Genomic DNA, 23,384 nt, shown 5'->3' with positions numbered 1-23,384 from the left:
TTTAATCTGGCTGCACATTCTCTTTCCCTTTCCTTGTGCTCGAGCTCTAATTTCTGTTGTTCCCATTTTGCCTTTAGTTCAACCTCTTGCAGTTGCACGTCTACGGGGTGTACTCTACCACTCGTAGGATGCTTTTCATCATCCTCCCTCTCAGGAAGGATTTCCTCCACCATCAAAGCAGTATAGATTAACTCTGACTACTCCTTTCTAATCGGCATGTGCAGCTCTGATGTATAATGCTTTGCAATGATTCACCTTCGTACATTTATCTAGCATCGCCCATGTAGAGTTTTCCACAAATGCTTCCAACTTAAAGTCCATTGCTTTTTAGTATTTTTATATTAGCCTGTGTGTTTATGCAACTTTCAAAATGAACCCCACCTATTTCGTTTTGGTTGTTGTCAGCGACTCTTGTTAGTTCCCCCTTCTGTTTGAGCGACAATGTATAGATTTCTTGCTGGGGAACGTAACTTTCAAAATTAACCCCACAAGGACTATGTGGGACGCTGGGCTGAAGGGAGTTGTAGTTTCCATTAAGCAAATTTTCAACCTAATTCAGGGCAATACCATGGTAATTAAATGCAATGGCCATGATCCATTGCACCTGTTTTTTCCAGCTCGGACCGAGATGGATACACTTTTATGCCTGCTACACTATGTGACCAAAGACACGTAGAACATCTCCTTCCAAAACCATGGGCAATAATATTGAGTTGGTCCCTCTTTTACTGCTATAACAGCCTCCACTATTCTGGGAAGGCTTTCCACTACATGTTAAAACATTGCTGCGGGGACTTCCTTCCGTTCAGCCACGAGCATTAGTGAGGTAGGAGATTAGGCCTGGCTCGCAGTCGGCGTTCCAATTCCTCCCAAAGGTGTTAGATGGGGTTGAGGTCAGGGCAGTGTGCAGGCCAAGGCAGAAGCTACTCTTCCTGGGGTCTGGCAAAGTTAAGGCAGTTATACAATTTTAAAAACATTACAATACATTCATTACAGAACTCACAACACACTAAGTGTGTGCCCTCAGGCCCATACTCCACTACCACATATCTAAAACACAAAATCCATGTATGTGTGTGTGTATAGTGCGTATGTTATCGTGTGTGTATGCATGTGTCTGTGCCTATGTCTGTGTTGCTTCACAGTCCCCGCTGTTCCATGAGGTGTATTTTTATCTGTTTTTTTTATGATTCCACTGCTTGTATCAGTTGCCTGATGTGGAATAGAGTTCCATTTAGTCATGGCTCTATGTAGTACTGTGTGCCTCTCATAGTCTGATCTGTACCATGTTAGCTACTGTTGTATCAATATGTTTTGAACATGACAGTTTACAATCCAGGGTTACTCCAAGCAGTTTAGTCACCTCAACTTTCTCAATTTCCACATTATTTATTACAATATTTAGTTGAAGTTTAGGGTTTAGTGAATGATTTGTCCCGAATACAACGCTTTTAGTTTTAGAAATATTTACGACTAAAATTCCTTGCCACCGATTCTGAAACTGACGTGTATAGTGTTGAGTCATCCACATACATAGACACACTGGCTTTACTCAAGGCCAGTGGCATGTCATTAGTAAGGTTTGAACTTATTCCTTGCCAGCCATTCTGAAACTAACTGCAGCTCTTTGTTAACTGTTGCAGTCATTTCAGTTACTTTAGTAGCTGACGTGTATAATGTTGAGTCATCTGCCAACGGCATCTCGTTAGTAAAGACTGAAAAAAGTAAGGGGCCTAGACAACAGCTGAATTTCTGATTCTACCTGGATTATGTTGGAGAGGCTTCCATTAAAGAACACCCTTTGTGTTCTGTTAGACAGGTAACTCTTTATCCACAATATTGCAGGCTGGTGTAAAGCCAGAACACATATGTTTTCCCAGCAGCAGACTATGATCGATAATGTCAAAAGCCGCACTAAAGTGTAACAAAATAGCCACCACAATCTTTTTATCATCCTTTTCTCCCATCATTCCTTTGTATAAGTGCTGTGCTTGTTGAATATCCTTCCCTATAAGCATGCTGAAAGTCTGTTGTCAATTTGTTTACTGTGAAATAGCATTGTATCTGGTCAAACTATTTTTTCCAAAACTTTACTAAGGGTTGCTATTTGGCTGATTGGTCGGCTATTTGAGCTACTAAAGGGGGCTTTACTATTCTTAGGTAGCGGAATGACTTTTGTTTCCCTCCGGGTCTGAAAGCACACACTTTCTAGTAGGCTTAGATTGAAGATATGGCAAATAGTAGTGGTAATATCATCCGCTATTATCATCGGTAATTTTCCATCCAAGTTGTCAGACCCTAGTGGCTTGTCATTGTTGACAGACAACAATTTGTTTCACCTCTTCCACACTCACTTTATATTAGGCCTAGCCTTTGCAACTTTGGTTATTCTAGATATGGCTACGATATGGATATGGCTCTTTTTCTTGAATGGGCATTTTGATGAAAGCCAGTCCATATTTAAATCACCCAGAAAATCGAGGCGCAGGAGGTGTCCGAGTTCGTGACAGGAGTTTGTGGAGTTTGTGGAGTCCGTGACAAGAAATTATGTAAATAAATGTTACACTAAGAGCATAACATTTCTACACCATAATTGTAGTCTAACCAATACCCAAACGGAGATTCAGTCAAAATAGAAATCTCATTGATTTAATCAAGACCAGTCTCCATGCTTGTCTCACTGCAACGCAAAACGGTGCTAAAATAGTTGTAGGCTATTGCTTCAAATCCTATTGCTTCTAACGTCAATATGATCTTTAAATATGTAAGACCTACACCACTTTTAATTAATAGCATATTACTCAACACTGGTGAGACTCATGTCGCCTACGGTAGGCCTACAGTATATCGAAAAATATGACTTGACTCTCCGCCAATAATCACACATAGAAGATTGGAGGATTGTAGGGTATTTCTGTAATTCATTTTGAAAGAGTATTTGTATCATTATTTTATTAACGAAAGCGTAAAGATGTCACTATTAGTTACATTGTTTTAGTTTGAAGGTGCAGACTGGCACTAAGAACAGCGGGAACGTTTCCCTCGTCAGCGCCATTATTAGTGCAATGCCCCTTAAAGTGTTGCTCTGTGCTACCCAGTGTGGCGGGGTGGGGGACCACCCCCCCTTTCCCTTCCTCCTCCCTACCCCATGGGCTAGGTCCGTCTTCTGTGCGCGGCCCATCCCGTCCCCCTGTCCTCGTGCCTTGAACCTTGAGCGCTTTCAGTGGATACAGCTGGAAAACTGGAAAGCACTCGGGAGCCATGTGCGCCATGCGGGAGCCACGTAACCAATATATATTGTCCTGCTAATAAGACGGTAAATAATATATCTGTGAGAATATCCAAGGGGCTTTCAAATAATTCTAAATTAATAATAATAATCGCTTAGTTTAAAAAATAACGTAAAATGAGTGTGAAAAAGGCCTTTCTTGAACATGGGGTGAGACATTGTTACTCATTTGTAAAAAAGCCAGTTTGTTATTTAGAATGATTCATTTCTGTTTTAGAGGGAGAGAAACCAAAAACCTACAGTCATCTCATTGGTCTCCCAGTTGAGGCTGGCACAGCTATTGAACCAGCATCTGTAGCGACATAGCTTGCATTGCTATGCAGTGTCTTAGACTGTTGCACCACTCAGGCACTGTACAATGTGACTGGTTAGCAGTGGGCTAAACTATTACAGTAAGAGCAAAATTATCCTAACAAAATAAAATAATAAAAACCTTAGTGTAACAACAGGTTTAGTAAGTAATACTGAAGTCGTGTACAATTATCAGTTTCTATTTAGGTTTATGTCGCCCATTCATTTTCAGTTAGAGACACAGTAGGACCCAAAAGCATAATCAGTGCTCTAACTCCCCCTTGCGCTGGTCTGGAGCAATGAAGGGGTGACGCAGGGTACCGTACCAAACCATAAATTACCTCTAAGTACCACAGCATAATAGCTAAACCTTTAGTGGAGAAATCACTGTAGGCCTATACTGAGGTCAAAATTACATGATGAATTTCCATACATTTATTAAAATCGGTAAAATTATGGAAAAATACATTGCGGGAGGGAAGAGCTCCCACTTCCTTTACTCCAAACACAAGTATGCTGGCCCTAATATTTTGGGATCTCTGTCATGGAGTGATATTCAAAGCTCAGGGTAGATATCCACTTTGAATAACCTCTGTTTGCCTTGAATGGCCTGTTCAACAGCATCAGCCAACGAACCTCCAGCTGGTTATTTCCATATTGATGATTTTGATTTTGCTGCTCTCTATTAAAGGTGATTTGCTCAGCATTGGGCCATGCTTGTGATAAAGTAAAATCATCTTCACTAGGAAAATGCGGAAAGGTTGAATCTGGATTTATTTCAAGATATGCAAATAATGTAAGCATACAAACATGAATGAATGGAGATGATGGGTACACAGTCCACAGTGGTGAGTCAAAGTATCTCTGTATTGACATTGATGGAACATGGCTGATGAGGGCACTTAGATCAGAATGATGATTTCAGCATGGGTTACATCATGGAGCCGAGACCCATTTGTGTCAAGAAAGCTAGGCCCTGTGTGCAAGGAAAATTACATCGAGGGCACGTCATTCTTCAACAAGCCAGCATACAGGATGATCAAAACAGACCAAATGGGTTACACACAGGGAAACAGGTTTGTCATCAATTGATTAAACAGTTCTGCTATTCTGCTTCAAAGGCACGAAAGGCATTCCTTCACAATATACTTGCTTGCCAATGCCGATTCCTGTACTTACTGCATCTGCAATAGTCTTGAGAACCTGGTCATGTCGCCAACCCACTCCCACTGGCTTTGCGTTGCATCTCAAAATGTGCTTCAGCAATCGTCATCTGGAACATAGCAGGCATGCTAGAGACTCCAACTGAACAGGTTGGATAGGCTGCGTTGAACTTCCTGGATATGGGACTTGCACTGTGGCCCCACTTCCATGAGACTTTCCTCTCAACGGTGTGCTTCCACCAGGCTCCTTGCTTCCTCATACCCACTATTTGACATATCTTATCTCCCTCCACTGCTACTCTTACTTTATCCTACACTAAAGGCCCTCTTTCCCTTGGCAGTCATATTTGGGGATAGGTTCCAAGACCAGCTCGTACCCAGAGTCACTGCTGCCACAAGACTACTGTGGAGCAGTCAGGTATTTATCCTCGCTCGTCCGCAAGTTTTTTCACACACAGGTTTACACCGTAACACATGGAACAACTTCGCATGGATCCACAACCACAAGCAGCACTCCATGCAGGCTGTCCTTCATGGCCATTAGCAATCTGGTCCCTAACATGAAAGCAAAGCTGCAGTTTGCCACATTCAAGTTAATGTTGAGTCTTACATTCCTGACTTTTCCTGCATGGCTTCTTTAGAGAATAAAGAAAGGACAGTCCTAGCAACATTTTACTTAATATGTTTCTTTGATTTTAGCATTGTTTTAATATATTTATTATGATATACACTGTATTTACTTTAAGTGTATATATTCCAGAATGTCTATGTATTACTCATATGGTACCTTTATGTATATAACTCTATTAACATTATGAAATGTTTGTAGAAAGATGTTTGATAACGAGGGATTTTTAAAGTAAAATTGTAATGTTTCTTTAGTAACATAATTGCAACGTTGTTTGTAGACACATCACAACTCTCAAATAAACATTCCAAAATGTTCTTTGGATATTCACAAAGTAGTCCGACATTCTGTACATTTGAGGAACTTTTTGTGAACATTATAAATACTACTACAATGTCACCAAAGTGTCCTGATATTAAGAACCTCCAAAGTACTTACTGAAAACGTAACTAATATCCACATGTAGTCAGATATACCACCACTTGATATACTGACAATGTTCCATAATGTCTATGTATAATGCAACTTTAGATGTAACTATGCATGGCTCTATACCAAACGTTCTGAATTATTATATCACGACATTGACCTGAAATTTAGAACATTGAAAGGACTAGCTGGGAATGTTATGAAGGTTCCCAAAATGTCACCAAAATCATCATATTGTTAAGTAATTTTAGAACTTCCTAGACTTTAGAAATAACGTTTATAATGTCCCCTTATGCTCAGAAAGAAAATGTGACAAATAGATCACTAAGGGACATACTGTACAATAAATATTTTCCTAAGTCTTTGAGTAACACAACTGCAATGTTGTTTGTAGATACACCAGGGCTCTCAAAGGAACATTCCTAAATGTTCTTTGGATATCCCAAAAGTGATCTGACATTCACTGGACTCATTGGGAATGTTATGTAGAATATTGCCAAAGTGACCTGCCAACAGTACATTTCAGGAATATTCTGTGAATGTCACAAATACTATTAAAATATCACAAAAGTGTCCTGACATTCAGAACCTCCAAAGAACTTCCTGACAATGATCCATAATGTCTATTATAATAGTCATTGCAAAGTTAGATAACTATGCACGGCTCTTTAACATTCTGAAATTAGACGTTATATGAAAACATGCTTTTTATGTCAACCTCCAAACGTTACTAAACATCAAAAAGTACATTGAGAGCCCCACAAAATGCAGTTTCTGGTAACCACTGGGAGCGTAACTTTCATCAGTGGGTACCTGTAGTAGCAATAAGGTACGTAGCAGTATGCACGTTCAGGGAAGTTTCAGGGACATCTCTTATAACGTTATTAAATAACAATATTCAGCTATTCAGGGTCCCCCACATTTCAACGTCCTGAAGAGACTTGGGACATAACCTTTGTCAACTGACAACACAGGTGCATCTAGGAGACGTTTCATGAAAACATTATTTTTTAGGTCAACCGCATAACGTGTTAAACGTCAGAAAGTACATTGAGAGCCCCACAAAATTCAGTTTCTGGTAACCACTGGGAACGTAACTTTCGTCAGTGGGTACCTGCAGTACCAGTAAGGTACGTAACAGCATGCACGTTCAGGGAAGTTTCAATGACATCTCTTATGTTACTAACGTCATTTAGCTATTTAAGATCCATGACATTTTAACGTCATGAAAAGACTTGGGACACTTGGGCGGTAACTTTTGTCAGCTGACACCACAGCTACGTACAAGGCATGTTTCACAATAACCTTATCATGACTTATGTGGGGACTAAAATAACTTTGTGGTCACGTCCCTGAACTTCATTTTCTTAGCTGGGTTACTACGATGTCCCGAATTTGACCTGACATTTAGGGATCTGACATTCACAACATCTACTAGAGTCATTGGGAATGTTATGTGAAATATTGCCAAAGTGACCAGACATTCAGTACATTTCAGGAACCTTCTGGTAACGTTACAAATACTACTACAATGTCACCAAAGTGTCCTGACATTCAGAACATCTAAAGTACTTAATTAGAATGTTTTAAAAAATCCTACACACTTAGAAAGACAATGTCACAAGTGTACCACCACTTGACTTACAGACGACGTTCCAAAATGTATTTCTATCATTCCAATTGTAACGTTATATGAAGACATACCATAGCTCTAAATCTAATGTCATGAAATGTTCCTAGGATATCTCCAAAATAACATGATATTCAGAACCTTTCATGGAGTACCAAGGAATGGTTTTAATGTTCCCATAATGGCTGTATAGCGACCGGATATTTATAACCTCTATAATGCTTATTAAAAATGTTATGAATGTGCCTGTAATGTCCAATGACATTCAGTACCTCTGGAAGACTTAACAGGAACGTTACAAATGTCTCAGTTACGTCCCTTGTTACCTGGGAAATTGGCCACATTAGCTACCGCCAGCGACATGTGATACAGCTGCCCAGTGGGAAGCAACCTCTGCCCGGTGGGAAGCAACCGTTGCCCGGTGGGAAGCAACTCATGACGGCAAGAACCTCTATACAACACCGTTGCACTGGTCATTTGCACTGGCTTGTCGCAACGTTAGCTAATTGGCATGTCACTGTTACATCCAGGTAGTGACCAATACTACAAGTACAGTGCCTGCAAAAGTATTCATCCCCCTTGGCGTTTTTCCTATTTTGTTGCATTAATTTAAATTGATTTTTATTCGGATTTCATATAATGGACAATAGTCCAAATTGGTGAAGTGAAATTAAAATAATAACTTGTTTCAAAAAATGAAAAAATGAAAAACGGCAAAGTGGTGTGTGTATATGTATTCACCCCCTTTGCTATGAAGCCCCTAAATAATATCTGGTGCAACCAGTTACTTTCAGAAGTCACATAATTAGTTAAATAAAGTCCACCTGTGTGCAATCTAAGTGTCACATGATCTGTCACATGATCTCAGTATATATACACCTGTTCTGAAAGGCCCCAGAGTCTGCAACACCACTAAGCAAGGGGCACCACGAAGACCAAGGAGCTCTCCAAACAGGTCAGGGACAAAGTTGTGGAGAAGTACAGATCAGGGTTGGGTTATAAAAAATATCAGGAACTTTGAACATCCGTTAAATCCAATATAAAAAAAATTGAAAGAATATGGCACCACAACAAACCTACTAAGAGAGGGCCGCCCACCAAAACTCACGGACCAGGCAAGGAGGGCATTAATCAGAGAGGCAACAAAGAGACTGCAAAGCTCCACAGTGAAGATTGGAGTATCTGTCCACAGAACCACTTTAAACCGTACACTCACGAGAGTTGGGATTTATGGAAGAGTGTCCAGACAAAATGCCATTGCTTAAAGAAAAAAAATAAGCAAACACGCTTGGTGTTCACCAAAAGGCATGTGGGAGACGCACCAAACATATGGTGATGAAAATGTAGCTTTTTGGCTATCAAGGAAAAGGCTATGTCTGGTGCAAACCCAACACCTCTCATCACCCCGAAAACATCATCCCCATAGTGAAGCATGGTGGTGGCAGCATCATGCTGTGGGGATGTTTGGCATCGGCTGGGACTGGGAAACTGGTCAGAATTGAAGGAATGATGGATGGTGCTAAATATAGGGAAATTCTGGTGGGAAATCTGTTTCAGTCTTCCAGAGATTTGAGACTGAGACGGAGGTTCACCTTCCAGCAGGACAATGACCCTAAGCATACTGGTAAAGCAACACTCAAGTGATTTAAGGGGAAACATTTAAATGTCTTGGAATGGCCTAGTCAATGCCCAGACCTCAATCCAGTTCAGAATCTGTGGTATGACTTAAAGATTGCTGTACACCAGCGGAACCCATCCAACTTGAAGGAGCTTGAGCAGTTTTGCCTTGAAGAATGGGCAACAATCCCAGTGCCATGTTCATAGAGACATACCGCAAGAGGCTTGCAGTTGTAATTGCTGCAAAAGGTGTCTCTACAAAGTATTGACTTAGGTGGGGTGAATAGTTATGCACTCTCAAGTTTTAATTTTTTTTGTATTTTTTATTGTTTGTTTCGCAATAAAAAATATTTTGCAACTTCATCGTGGTAGGCATGTTGTGTAAATCAAATGATACAAACCCCTCAAAAATCAATTTTAATTCCAGGTTGTAAGGCAACAAAATAGGAAAAATGCCAAGGGGGTTGAATACTTTCGCAAGCCACTGTATTACATACTGTATTACCGATACAAAACATAACCCAAAGCACAACCAAAACAAACCACAAATGTATCCAATAAGTTTGTGGAGTCACAATCGTGATGTAGTCATTGCGTGCAAGGAATATGGTACCAAATACTAAACTTTTGACACCTTACCACTAGAACTGCCAGGCATCGATTGACCCCCCTTCAAGCTAATGAGCAGTAATTTTGACTGCAACGGTCTAACAGTGTAATTAATTTATTTCATATATGCTACAGCAACAATTATCATTCGGTTGTGTTTATGAAGGCCTTGGGTAACATTAGAATACGATATGGATTTTATTTCAAATAACACAATAGCATTTTCATTAGTTTGTTACTGTAGGCTATATGTAAAAACACATGTTGTATTTGTGGAGTTCCTTTGTTCACTACTTTGAAACAGAAAGCATATGCGTTGGAACATGGTAACAGCTTATTTCTATAAAGACAAAATAAAATAAAAAATACCCCAACCACCAAGAAGCACGGTCAAAAGATGCGTGGTAAATAGATGAAAACACCAGTAGCCTAAACATCATTAAAAGTGCCAAGTGGCCTTCATAAATAGTGCAACTCTGCACAAAAGCAATAATGGCATTATAATGAATGTAAGTGTCAATATGAGAGCAGTCAAAAATAGTCAGCTCGTGCTTGTGTGCATCTTCATGCAATGGCATCATTTGGATTTCATTTAGCTGTTATCCCCTGACACAATTTTCATAACTTTCATTTGCTTGACCCACTTTGACATACCTTCGTTTGGTTATAGTGCGTAATAGTATCCTGTTTTCTCTAGATTGTGTCCAGTTGTCTTGTCATTCTTCAGCACTGTTGTGGAGTACAACGGCTGTGTAGGTGCTTTATTTTGCGTCACTTTGTTCATGGTGCCGGCCAGACTTGTTTTCTATACAAGCAACTTGTTCTCCAATGACAGGGAAGTGAAGAAATTGTAGTAGACCAGAGTATACTGATAAGACTGCTTTGATTCGGTGAACTAAATATAGGGTACATAACATTTTCAAATTAGGCCTATAATTAGAATGGATCAACACAATAGGATGGCCCGCCCTGTCCTTCATTCACAACTGGTGATTACATAATTATGCTTATTTCGCTTCCCCTGCTCATCAACTCACCCATTCTCCCCATCATACTTTACTTAATTTATTTAATCTGTTGTTTTATGTGTGAAATTGGACTCGATATAGTTTAGGTTTAGTTTTCGATGAAATTGTTAGGGGGACTATCAGCTGGGCACTGCACTTTCAACTGCCAGAAGAAGGAACACAAGCATTCTGCTACACCCGCAATAACAACTGCTAAGTATGTGTGTGACCAATCATTTTTTTATTTGAAGGAGCGGAGCAGGCCCTACTTTTGGAAGAAGGAGGGGCAACTGGGGAAAACCATTCCAAAAAAATGACATGCCCTCCTAAAACTGGTTATGCCCCCCTAAAACAAGTTATGTTTGTGATATTAAGACTCTAACAATGGCAGTGTGTTATATAGACTTATTTAGGAAAATTAAAGGACGGAGGGGTGCGTGAGTTAAAAAATGAAAAAGTGAGAAAAGTAAATGATAATCATGATCAGTCAAAATGACCGCTTAGCAGTTCTAGTGTTAAATACACTATAAATTAGTTTATACAAACACAATATGACTTCTTCAAATGGGACTAGATACATACAAGTGCTATCATTTTTTAAATGGTAAAACAGATGAAAATACCCTCAAATAAAAGCTGACATTCTGTACTGTCACCTAATATGAAACATTATGTCTCAAATCTAAAATGTCGGAGTATAGAGTCAAATTAAACAATTTAGCTTCACTGTCCAAATACATATGGAGGGGAATGTACAGTATAATAGATGGCGGTGGTGTGCATGTTAACATTCCATTGTGATTAATCTCTTTCTCCAGTACCCATTGTTCCCAAATCATTTAAAAAGTATGATGAAAAAAGAGCATAGAAAAATATTTGTGTAGATGTGTTCAATGTACCTTCACTTTAACAGTATTATGTCTCTCCACAGGAATGCAGGACTTTAACTACCTATACACCAACTGCTTTGAGATCACTCTGGAACTCAGCTGTGACAAGTTCCCCCCGGCATCAGCCCTGTCAAGAGAATGGCTGGGCAACAGAGAGGCCCTGATCTCTTTCCTGGAGCAGGTACTTTCTCTAATCTCTCTCTTCATACCACGCACGCACGCACGCACGCACACACACACACACACACACACACACACACACACACACACACACACACACACACACACACACACACACACACACACACACTTACTGTAGCACAGTATCAGTAGATTTAGGTTAGGTCAGTAATTTTCAGTGATTATGCTAAACAACGTTCCTACAGATTTGTTTTTTGAAAAACTATTATTTGGTCAACAGTAATGTGCATTATATTGATTCCTGCTGTGAAAGTATCTTCCTGTCGCTGTTTCGCTGCTGGCTGCTGTGTGACCGAGCCACTCTCACTTCCTGTCTCTGTGAGAACAGAGGGAGAGATGCATTCAGATTTGTATTTTTTTTTTTTTAAATATGTTTACATGTATTTAACTTGGCAAGTCAGAACAAATTCTTATTTACAATGACGGCCTACCCTGACCAAGCACTCCCCTAACCCGATCACGACCGGATGTGATACAGCCCAGGATCAGACCCGGGTCTGTTGTGATGCCTCTAGCACTGTGATGCAGTGTCTTAGACCGCTGCGCCACTCGGGAGGCATAAGCACAAGCAAATGATCGTTGCTCATTTCAAAATGCAATTGCTGGAAAAACTGTTTTAAAGCAACTACTGATGTTATTGTTAAAGAGTGGAGAGTATCAGCTTTCTGTGGGTATATCATTTATTTCTCAACCCTCAATATTGAGCAAAACCATTCACAATTGGAGTAGGCTATGTAGTATGGTTTTGTTGCGCCCACAGAGCAAATGGTCCCATTTGCAGTGAATACATCAAGAAGCCTATGCCTAGCGCTGGAAGGTCTTGGTTGGACATTACATTTATTGATAACATTTACCAATTACATGGCTATCTAGCAACAAGATCATATTTAGAGTTAGCTCTCTAGTTAAATGTTTTGAGTTCCCACTTACTCAGGTGGTGAATTAAGTAGTATAGGCCTAGGCCAATTTGCACAAAACATTTTAGGCAAATTCATCTGTAAAGAGCCCAAAATAAATCTGATAATTCTGGATCCCATTTTAACAGGTTGCACATCAAAATATCAATCATGCATTCCATGGATATGTTAGATCATGGCTGCCCAACCCTCTTCCTGGAGATCTACTGTCCTGTAAGTTTTCAGTCCAACCCTAATTTAGCATATCTGATTCAGCTAGTTTAGGTCCTGTTGAGCAGCTAATTAGTAGAATCAGGTGTGTTAAATTAGGGTTGGACTGAAAACCCACAGGACGGTAGATCTCCAGGAAAAGGGTTGGGCAGCCCTGTGTTAGATGAAATAGACAACTTTTTTCTTGAATCATACCATCTGTTTCCTTAGCGCTGGAAAAAAAATGTCTAGATGTCTGACGCTAATGGAAAGTAACTGTGCATCAAGAAATATATACAGTGCATTCAGAAAGTATTCAGACCCCTTTGACTTTTTACACATTTTGTTACGTTGCAGCTTATTCTAAAATTGATTAAATATGTTTTTCCCCCTCATCAATCTACACACAATACCCAATAATGACAAAGCAAAAACAAGTTTTTGTAAAGTTATAAAAACAAAAAACTGAAATATCACATTTCATAAGTATTCAGACCCTTTACTCAGTACTTCGTTGAAGCACCTTTGGCAGCAATTACAGCCTCGAGTCTTCTTGGGTATGACGCTACAAGCTTGGCACACCTGTATTTGGGACGTTTCTTCCATTCTTCTCTGCAGATCCTCTCAAGCTCTGTCAGGTTGGGTGGGGAGCGTAGCTGCACAGCTATTTTCAGGTCTCTCCAGAGCTGGTCGATCGGGTTCAAGTCCGGGCTCTGGCTGGGCCACTCAAGGACATTCAGATATTTGTCCCGAAGCCACTCCTGCGTTGTCTTGGCTGTGTGCTTAGGGTCTTTGTCCTGATGGAAGGTAAACCTTCGCCCCAGTCTTAGGTCCTGAGCGCTCTGGAGCAGGTTTTCATCAAGGAACTCTATGTACTCATCTTTCCCTCAATCCTGACTAGTCTCCCAGTCCCTGACGCTGAAAAACATCCCCACAGCACAATGCTGCCACCACCATGCTTCACCGTAGAAATGGTGACAGGTTTCCTCCAGACATGACACTTGGCTTTCAGGCCAAAGAGTTCAATCTTGGTTACATCAGACCAGAGAATCTTGTTTCTCATGGTCTGAGAGTCCTTTAGGTGCCTTTTAGCAAACTCCAAGCGGGCTGTCATGTGCCTTTTACTGAGGAGTGGCTTCCGTCTGGCCACTCTACCATAAAGGCCTGATTGGTGGAGTGCTGCAGAGATGGTTGTCCTTCTGGAAGGTTCGCCCATCGCCACAGAGGAACTATGGAGCTCTATCAGAGTGACCATCAGGTTCTTGGTCACCACCCTGACCAAGGCCCATCTCCCCCGATTGCTCGGTTTGGCCAGGAGGCCAGCTCTAGGAAGAGTCTTGGTGGTTCCAAACTACTTCCATTTAAGAATGATGGAGGCCACTGTGTCCTAGGGACCTTCAATGCTGCAGACATTTTTTTGTACCTTTCCCCAGATCTGTGCCTCAACACAATCCTGTCTCGGAGCTCTATGGGCAATTCCTTCCACCTCATGGCTTGGTTTTCTCTCTGACATGCATTGTCAACTGTGGGACCTCATATAGACAGGTGTGTGCCGTTCCAAATCATGTCCAATCAATTGAATTTACCACAGCTGGACTCCAATCAAGTTGTAGAAACATCTCAAGGATGATCAATGGAAACAGGATGCACCTGAGCTCAATTTCGATTCTCATAGCAAAGGATCTGAATACTTACGTAAATAAGGTATTTCTGTTTTTTATGTTTAATACATTTGCAAAAAAATTGTAATTATTGGGTATTGTGTAGATTGATGAGGATTTTTTTTAATTATATTTAATCCTTTTTAGAATAAGGATGTAACGTTACAAAATGTGGAAAAAGGTAAGGGGTCTGAATACTTTTCGAATGCACTGTATGTCGTTGTATTTATCGTTATCGAGCAAAATGGTAAAACATTTTGTATTATGATATGACTTCTAGTCCATATCGCCCAGCTCTAAGGTGTAGTATTATAAAAGCAAAGGTTTGTTTTCTTGCACTATTGGGGGGGTTCAGTAAACTGTCCTTGCGCCCTCTCCAGGTGCATCATGGGATCAAAGGAATGGTGTATGATAACAACAACAACCCAATCGGCAACGCAGAGATTTCAGTAGCTGGTATCAACCACGATGTGACCACTGGTAAGAGGGGCAGAGAAACCATTTTACATCAGTGGAGACATGTTTTTCTCACAAAAACACGTACAACCAGCTAAAAACCCTGAGCAATACCAACGTTTTTAGGCTTACTAGTAGGTACGTCTGCACAGATCTTAGTCAACTACATATATAATTTCCATAATTTAACAATAGAATACAACAAGACACTTTGAATAAATTGGGGTCAATAATCTTTTGAACTGGGTGTTTATTCTTTATGTTTATTTTAAATAGCCTTTGTGTTTCATGAGATTGTAGTGTTTCAATTATGTATTCTATATGTAGCATGTAACATTTACTAGCATCACATTTCAGATACATACCACTAGTTGCAAAGGAATAGAAATTCAAAACAATGCTGCGCAACACTGCTAATTCGGGTTTTTTCAAAGCAAATAAGCATTTAGCAAATATATGGCCCGTCTGTTGTTGTGTGTACAACTTCCTGAATTAGGATTGGTTCTCATTCAGAAGGTAGACAACAATAGCAAAAACGTCAGCAATACAAATCTTCTTCCTTGTAACTGATAATATTATGATAAGGTAAGAAGCAGTAGTAAGCCATTTTTTGGCATTTCGCAGCAGTGTCCTTCAAAACACCATGAAGAAATCGAATTTATGGCTATAATGTTACATGTAGGTCCTTCAAACTGAGTCTCAATGAGTATGGTTACATGCACACAATAATGCGATTATTGTGAATATCACAGTTTGATTAAAACATTTACAGGCTCTGCAAGAAGAAGGATTTCCCTAATAATCTTGTTTACATGAACACATCTGAAATCAGGCTAACTTATGGCACTAATAAAAATAAACGTTATCCCACTGCGACCATGGTATTTTTGGGAAGCATATTTGATTCTGAGTTCGGACATGTGAAAACTACTTCTGAGAAGCATACATTCATCAAAATCCGGGGTGTGAACTAAGTTTCGATTCAGCGTTAATTGACATGGTAATGCACAAATAGTTTTCGGGAAAAGATGAAAAAACGGACCCCTCTGACGCGGTATGTTACATTGTGACGTGTCACTACTTATTTTGTGCCGTACAGCCTCCTTCCACCAGGGGTAGCCCTTCTCTCGCATGGCTAATATTAAACGAATATTTCATGAGTAGGGTGCTAATTGCAATGTGGTCATCAATAACACAAACAATGAATCAATCAATAATGAATTGCATAAGACTGTGATGTGCAGAATCTTAAAAAGAATACAACTGTGCCAACCTCTGATCTGCATTTACACAAGCAAACCTGCTGACAGAGCTTTCGTTTTTTTTCACTCACCTTTGCTGTGTTAATGTTTTGAAATACCTTTGCTGTGCCAACCTATTCATGAGTGCTGTGTGTTCAATAACTTAAGTGTGAAATCTCATGTGTGCAATAGCGCATGTCCTAAATTCTCACGTGTGCTATCTATTAAACTCATTTTCACATGACATGCTCTAATTCAAAATGAGATGCGGCATTCCTGCATGCCTCTTTTTCTGTTCAAGTGAAGAAAATGAACGGGGCCTCCCTAAAAGACCAACGTGCACAGCCAGTTCGGTGACCCTTTACATCATGTCACCAAACTGCTATAGTTATGAACTATGAAATGTTTTGGGACCATTTGCTTCCCTGTAAACAGGTACTGACAGGAGGCGCGACGAGAACGCTGATCCAATGCCTCCCAAAAAAACTGATTGTAATAAAACAACTGATTGGAATGAATCTATTGGAATAACTGATTGTAATAAAACAACTGATTGCAATAAATCTATTGGAATAACTGATAGGAATAAAACAACTGATTGGGGAAAAAAAGCATAGAGGTGAATAAAAACATATTGGTTGTACAAAAAAAAAGATTTACAAAAAGATTTACTAAATGTTCCGTTGATGACAGTGTGGGGGGTCAGGGGGGCTCTTCTTTCTACAGCTCCTTGTTGAGTCTGAACTTGGGACAGTACCAGTCATCCTCTGGCACCACCTCCAAATCCAGGCACTGGAGATGGAACCAGAGCAGGCAGAACTCACACTGCACCCACTTGTTAATGTCATCCTCACCAATCGGTGGCTCGATGTTGCGGCAGATGGCACAGTGCCCCCCAGCGAGGTCTGCTACCTGCACCTCAGCCATGCGTTTCTTGTTCTCTTCTCTCTTCCTTTGCAACTCTAGCTTCCTCCTCTGCAGATCCTCCCTCTTCCTGTGCAGGTCCTCCTGCCTCCTCTGATTTGCATCCTCCTTGTCCTTCTCCTGGTCCTGCTTGATGAGCATTTCAAGGAAGTCGTTAGCGGTGATGACCCGAGCTGGCAGGGGAAGTCTGCGCTTCATGGTCGGCTGCTGCTGAATAAACTTGTTTGCCAAGATAGGAGGCATCAGGACGTTTGCCAGTCTCGCTGAGACAACGCCTGCAGCCACCAGGTGGTTGATTGGGGTGACCTGCTTGCAGGTGGGACAGCACACAGGGGATGGGGTTGATGCTGCTGGAATTGCAGTGTTCACTGCTGTAGGAGCCGCCAGGGTCGCTGCTGTGGGGGCGGAGGTGGGGGTCGCGGTGGTTGGTGCTGTGGGGGCCACTGCGATCCTCACCATCTGGGTGTGGTCATAGGCCTTCCGGTTCAGGGGGAAAATCCTGGCCTTCCTGAACTCACCCTTGATGTTTTCACTGCTCTCTCCGCCTTGGGGTAGGCCTGGTGCAGCATGACAGAAAAGTGTTTCTTGCCAATGACAACATCCCCCCGCACCAGGCCCAAGCGTGCCGCGTTGGTGGTGAAAACCGACTTCAGGGGGCCAAAGACACTGATGTCCAGTGGCTGCATCACATGGGTGGTGTGTGATGGCAGTAACACCACCTCCACCATGTTCTACCGGTAGAACCTGACCACGTCCCTGGATGTATGCGTCTCCTGCTGATCCATTATGAGGAGAAGGGGCCTCTCAGCAGGGGCATGCTTCACAAAGAAGGCCAGCCACTTCATAAAGAGCTCACTATCCTTATAGCCCTTGGGGGAAACTCCATAAAGGGCATCCTTGGGACCCTCCAGGGAGTAGGCAGTACTCGGGAGGCAGTGGGGGAAGATGATAAATGGGGGGATCTTCTCACCCGCTGCACTCACACAAGCATGCACAGTGATGTGCTCCCTGGTGGTGTTCTGTTGCTGATAAATATGCTTTCTGCCCTTCTACACCAGCACCCGCTCCCTGGACTTGGGCTTCTCCCCGAACTCCGTCTCATCACAGTTAAAGATGAGGTAAGGATTTATTTCCAACCCGTACTTATTGAAGATAGGCTCGTAGATATTGAAGAAGATCTCGATTGCCTCATGAGTTGCCCCATGCACCCTGGCCCGTTCCAAGGTGCCTGTGATCCTGCTGGATAGTTCAGGGTGGCGAGCCATGAATCTCGACCACCAGTTGTCACTAAGACCCCACTCTAAGTTGACGGTGGTGGTGTGTCCACTCTCCTTGAGGATCTCGAGAGCAAGTAGCTTTATGACTGTCCTGCTGAGAGGGAAGGCATGTTTGGCCATCCACAGGATATAGGATAGCAGCTGGGCCTCCTCATCTGAGGTGATTGGTTTTGGTGAGGGGCATTGGCATATATATATTTTTTGTAGTCCTGGGGAGTGGTGTGAGGTACCGAACTCACGAGCCATCTCCCTCAGGCTCCTCCCTGCCTTCACCTCCTTGACAGCAGCCTGTAGCTGTTCGGGAGTGTAGTGGCGCCTTTTCTTGGGCTCTTGTTGGGCCTTTCCCTTTCCAGACATTTCCTGTCAAAAAAAAAAATAAAAAAAAAATTGTGTGTGTTCATACAACATGATTTATTAACATAGTTCCAAGGAAATGGACTCACAAATGTGAATAACATTTCCATGTAATCCAACATAATAGTATTGCATATGTCATTGGAGAGAGAGGACAGTGGTGAGTTGGTGTTACAACTGTTGTTAGTTATTTCTTTTTTATGTTAATATTGTTTATTTAACTGTATTTATTTATTTATCAAGACATAATCAAATGGTGAGTTTAAGTGAATTACATGTGAGTTCATCAATACAGTGGTTAATTCAATCATGGTACATTTTTTGCGTCATTATTGCGAGCCATCATGAATCTCAAAAGTCGCGACAGCCGCAGTTTACTTGCGAAGCTAACTTTAGCGCAGCCCTAAACGCCTCATCAAATTCGACACAAACCTTCAAACAGGTATGCAATGAGATATTATATAAACTCTTTATAGTGTTTTATTTACATTTTAGAGTTGATAAGTTGGACAAATCGGGTGAAAAAGCAGTTTCTCTTCACAACATATCTCCCCCTTTCACTATCACTAAGTAGCCTTCGCTACTATCACTCAGTAGCCTTTTTAAAAAGACCTGGCGAAGCTCCATTACCTACTAAAATCATGCAGAGACGGGCAGCGTGGCGGTCTCGTCTTTGATTTTGTTGGAAAGGTGAGAAATTGGGCTTTACAATGGTGTTCATATTACAGTTTACCTGGAAGTATTACGTTTTTTGGGCGCTAAATAAGGTCAATTGTACGGAACTGCGCGATGTACAAAAGTGGGTTAGTTACCATTACATGACTATTGTAAAATCTGCCTACTGCCAAAATCTGTTTAATATTGAATTATTATAATTATTACTGGTGACATGTCTGGTTGGGTAAGTGTGTGTGTTAGTGCTGTGTTGACTTTGCAAACAATTTAGAATTTTCAACACATTGTTTCTTATAAAAACAATAAGCGATACAGTCAGTCTCTCCTGAACTCTTAGCCAAGAGAGACTGGCATGCATAGTATTGATATTAGCCCTCCAATTACAGTGAAGAGCAAGACATGCCGCTCTGTTCTGGGCCCGCTGAAGTTTTTCTCGGTCCTTCTTTGCAGTATCTGACCATATGACTGGGCAATAATCAAAATAAGATAAAACTGAGGTTGAGGTTCCTTATCACAGAAAGAACTCTCCCCAACTTTACAATCATTGAATCAATATGTTTTTTCACCATGACAGCAGAAGTGGGAAATCTGAGGTTTGTAGGTTTTCAAGTCTTTGCCTATCCAATATACAGTGTAAAATTTGGTCCGATTGCACTTCCTAAGGCTTCCACTAGATGTCAACAGTCTTTAGAACCTTCAGGCTTCTACTGTGAAGGGGGAGCGAATAAGAGCTGTTTGAGTCAGGGGTCTGGCAGAATGCCATGAGCTAAGTCAGGCGCGCGCCCGTGAGAGTGAGCTCTGTTCCTTTTCATTTCTAAAGACAAAGGAATTGTCCGGTTGAAACATTATTGAAGATTGATGTTAAAAACATCCTAAAGATTGATTCTATACATCGTTTGACATGTTTCTACGAACTGTAATATAACTTTTTTTACTTTTCGTCTGGACTAAGTGCCTGCGCCTCTTGAATTTGGATTTGTGAACTAAACGCGCAAACAAAAAGGAGGTATTTGGACATAAATTATGGACTTTATCGAACAAAACAAACATATATTGTGGAACTGGGATTCCTGGGAGTGCATTCCGATCAAGATCATAAAAAGGTAAGTGAATATTTATAATGCTATTTCTGACTTCTGTTGACTCCACAACATGGCGGGTATCTGTATGGCTTGTTTTGGTGCCTCAGCGCTGTACTCAGATTACTGCATGGTGTGCTTTTTCCGTAAAGCATTTTTTGAAATCTGACACAGTGGTTGCATTAAGGAGAAGTATATCTTTAAGGGCTTGTAAGTAAGCATTTCACTGTACACCTGTTGTATTCGGCGCATGTGACAAATTACATTTGATTTTATTTGAATAAGATCTGTAAATGATTTCTGAATTGAATCAAAGTCATTCAGAAGTTCACAAATGGACTGCTGCACTGAGGTGGCACAGGAATACAAAACTGTGTCATCAGCATAGAGATGAATGTTACAAGTATTAAAAATGTTTCCTACAGTGCCTTGCAAAAGTATTTATCCTCCTTGGAGTTTTTCCTATTTTGTTACATTACAAGCCGTAATTTCAACAGATTTTTATTTGGATTTCATGTAATGGACATAGACAAAATAGTCCAAATTGGTGAAGTGAAATGAAAAAAATAACTTGTTTTAAAAATTCAAAAACGGAAAAGTGGTTGCGTGCATATGTATTCACCCCCTTTGCTATGAAACCCCTAAATAAGATATGGTGCAACCAGTTACCTTCAGAAGTCACATAATTGGTTAAATAAATTCCACCTGTGTGCAATCTAAGTGTCAAATGATCTGTCACATGATCTCAGTGTATATATACACCTGTTCTGAAAGGCCCCAGAGTCTGCAACACCACTAAGCAAGGGGCACCACCAAGCAAGCGGCACCATGAAGACCAACGGAAGAAGGTACTCTGGTCAGATGAGACGAAAGTTGAGCTTTTTGGCCATCAAGAAAAACGCTATGTGAGATCAGGGTTGGGTTATAACCCATGGAGCACCACCCACGGAGCACCATTAAATCCATTATAAAAAAATGAAAGAATATGGCACCACAACAAACCTGACAAGAGAGGGCCGCCCACCAAAACTCATGGACCAGGCAAGGAAGGCATTAATCAGAGAGGCAACAAAGAGACCAAAGATAACCCTGAAGGAGCTGCAAAGCTCCACAGCGGAGATTGGAGTATCTGTCCATAGGTCCACTTTAAGCCGTACACTCCACAGAGCTGGGCTTTACGGAAGAGTGGCCAGAAAAAAAGCCATTGCTTAAAGAAATAAATAAGCAAAAAGGCATGTTGGAGACTCCCCAAACATATGGAAGAAGGTACTCTGGTCAGATAAGACTAAAGTTGAGCTTTTTGGCCATGAAGGAAAATGCTATGTCTCATCACCCCGCGACACCATCCCCACTGGTCTGTGGTGAATAATGAGGTGCAACCAGACGCTGCACTTGACACATTTATGAAATTGCTTATTCCAGTCACTAATAAGCATGCACTCATGAAGAAAATGACTGTAAAAACTGTTAAATCCCTGTGGATTGATGAGGAATTAAAAAATTGTCTGGTTGAGAAGGATGAGGTAAACAGTATGGCAAGTAAGTCTGGCAGCCCAACTGATTGGCAAACGTACTGCAAATTAAGAAAGCTTGTGACTAAGCTAAAAAAAAAATAACTATACTATGAAACAAAGATAAATGATATAAAGGATGACAGTAAAAAGCTTTGGAGCACCTTAAATGAAATTTTGGGGGAAAATGCCAACTCGACTGCATCATTCATTGAATCAGATGGCTGATTTATCACTAAACCTACTGATATTGCCAACTACTTCAATTACTTTTTTATTGGCAAGATAAACAAACTTAGGGATGACATGCCAGCAACAAACACTACATATCCAAGTATATCTGACCAAATTATGAAAGACAAGAATTGTACTTTTAAATTCCGTAAAGTCAATGTGGAAGAGGTGAAAAAATTATTGTTGTCTATCAACAATGACAAGCCACCAGGGTCTGACAATCTTGTTGGGAAAAATACTGAGGATAATAGTGGACGATATTGCCACTCCTATTTGCCACATCTTCAATTTAGGCCTACTAGAAAGTGTGTGCCCTCAGGCCTTGAGGGAAGCTAAAGTCATTCCTCTACCCAAGAATAGTAAAGCACCCCTTACTGGCTCAAATAGCCAATCAATCAGCCTGTTTCCAACCCTTAGTAAGCTTCTGGAAAAAATTGTGTTTGACCAGATACAATGCTATTTCACAGTAAACAAATTGACAACAGACTTTCAGCACACATTTAGGGAAGGACACTCAACAAGCGCAGCACTTACACACATGACTGTTGATAGGCTGAGAGAAATTGATGATAAAATTGTGGGGGCTGTCTTATTAGACTTCAGTGCAGCTTTTGACATTCTCGATCATAGTCTGCTGCTGGAAAAACGTATGTGTTATGGCTTTACATCCCCTGCTATAATGTGGATAAAGAGTTACTTGTCTAACAGAATACAGAGGGTGTTCTTTAATGGAAACCTCTCAAACATAATCCAGGTGGACGCAGGAATTCCCCAGGGTAGCTGTTTAGGCCCCTAGTAGACCTCCACAAGTTTGGTTCATCCTTCGGAGCAATTTCCAAATGCCTGAAGGTACCACGTTCATCTGTACAAAAATAGTACGCAAGTATAAACACCATGGGACCACGCAGCTGTCATAACGCTCAGGAAGGAGACGCATTCTGTCTCCTAGAGACGAACGTACTTTGGTGTGAAAAGTGCAAATCAATCCCAGAACAACAGCAAAAGACCTTGTGAAGATGCTGGAGGAAACAGGTAAAAAAGTATCTATATCCACAGTAAAACGAGTCCTATATCGACATAACCTGAAAGGCCGCTCAGTAAGGAAGAAGCCA

General features: G+C 41.0%; 1 protein-coding gene across 1 annotated transcript in view; it reads left to right on the top strand.

The window, feature by feature from the left end:
• cpn1 (carboxypeptidase N, polypeptide 1) overlaps window positions 1-23,384 on the top strand; it is a 155,194-nt gene that overhangs the window by 121,926 nt on the left and 9,884 nt on the right. The window contains exons 6-7 of the mRNA XM_038991648.1: window positions 11,595-11,734; window positions 14,902-15,001. Coding sequence (XP_038847576.1) covers window positions 11,595-11,734; window positions 14,902-15,001 — 240 coding nt within the window. The remainder of the gene's footprint in view (window positions 1-11,594; window positions 11,735-14,901; window positions 15,002-23,384) is intronic.

The sequence above is a fragment of the Salvelinus namaycush genome, chromosome 4, assembly GCF_016432855.1.
Source record: "Salvelinus namaycush isolate Seneca chromosome 4, SaNama_1.0, whole genome shotgun sequence".
Classification (NCBI taxonomy): Eukaryota; Metazoa; Chordata; class Actinopteri; order Salmoniformes; family Salmonidae; genus Salvelinus; species Salvelinus namaycush.
Note: the sequence above shows the minus strand (reverse complement) of the source record. Positions and strands in the feature narration are given on the sequence as shown.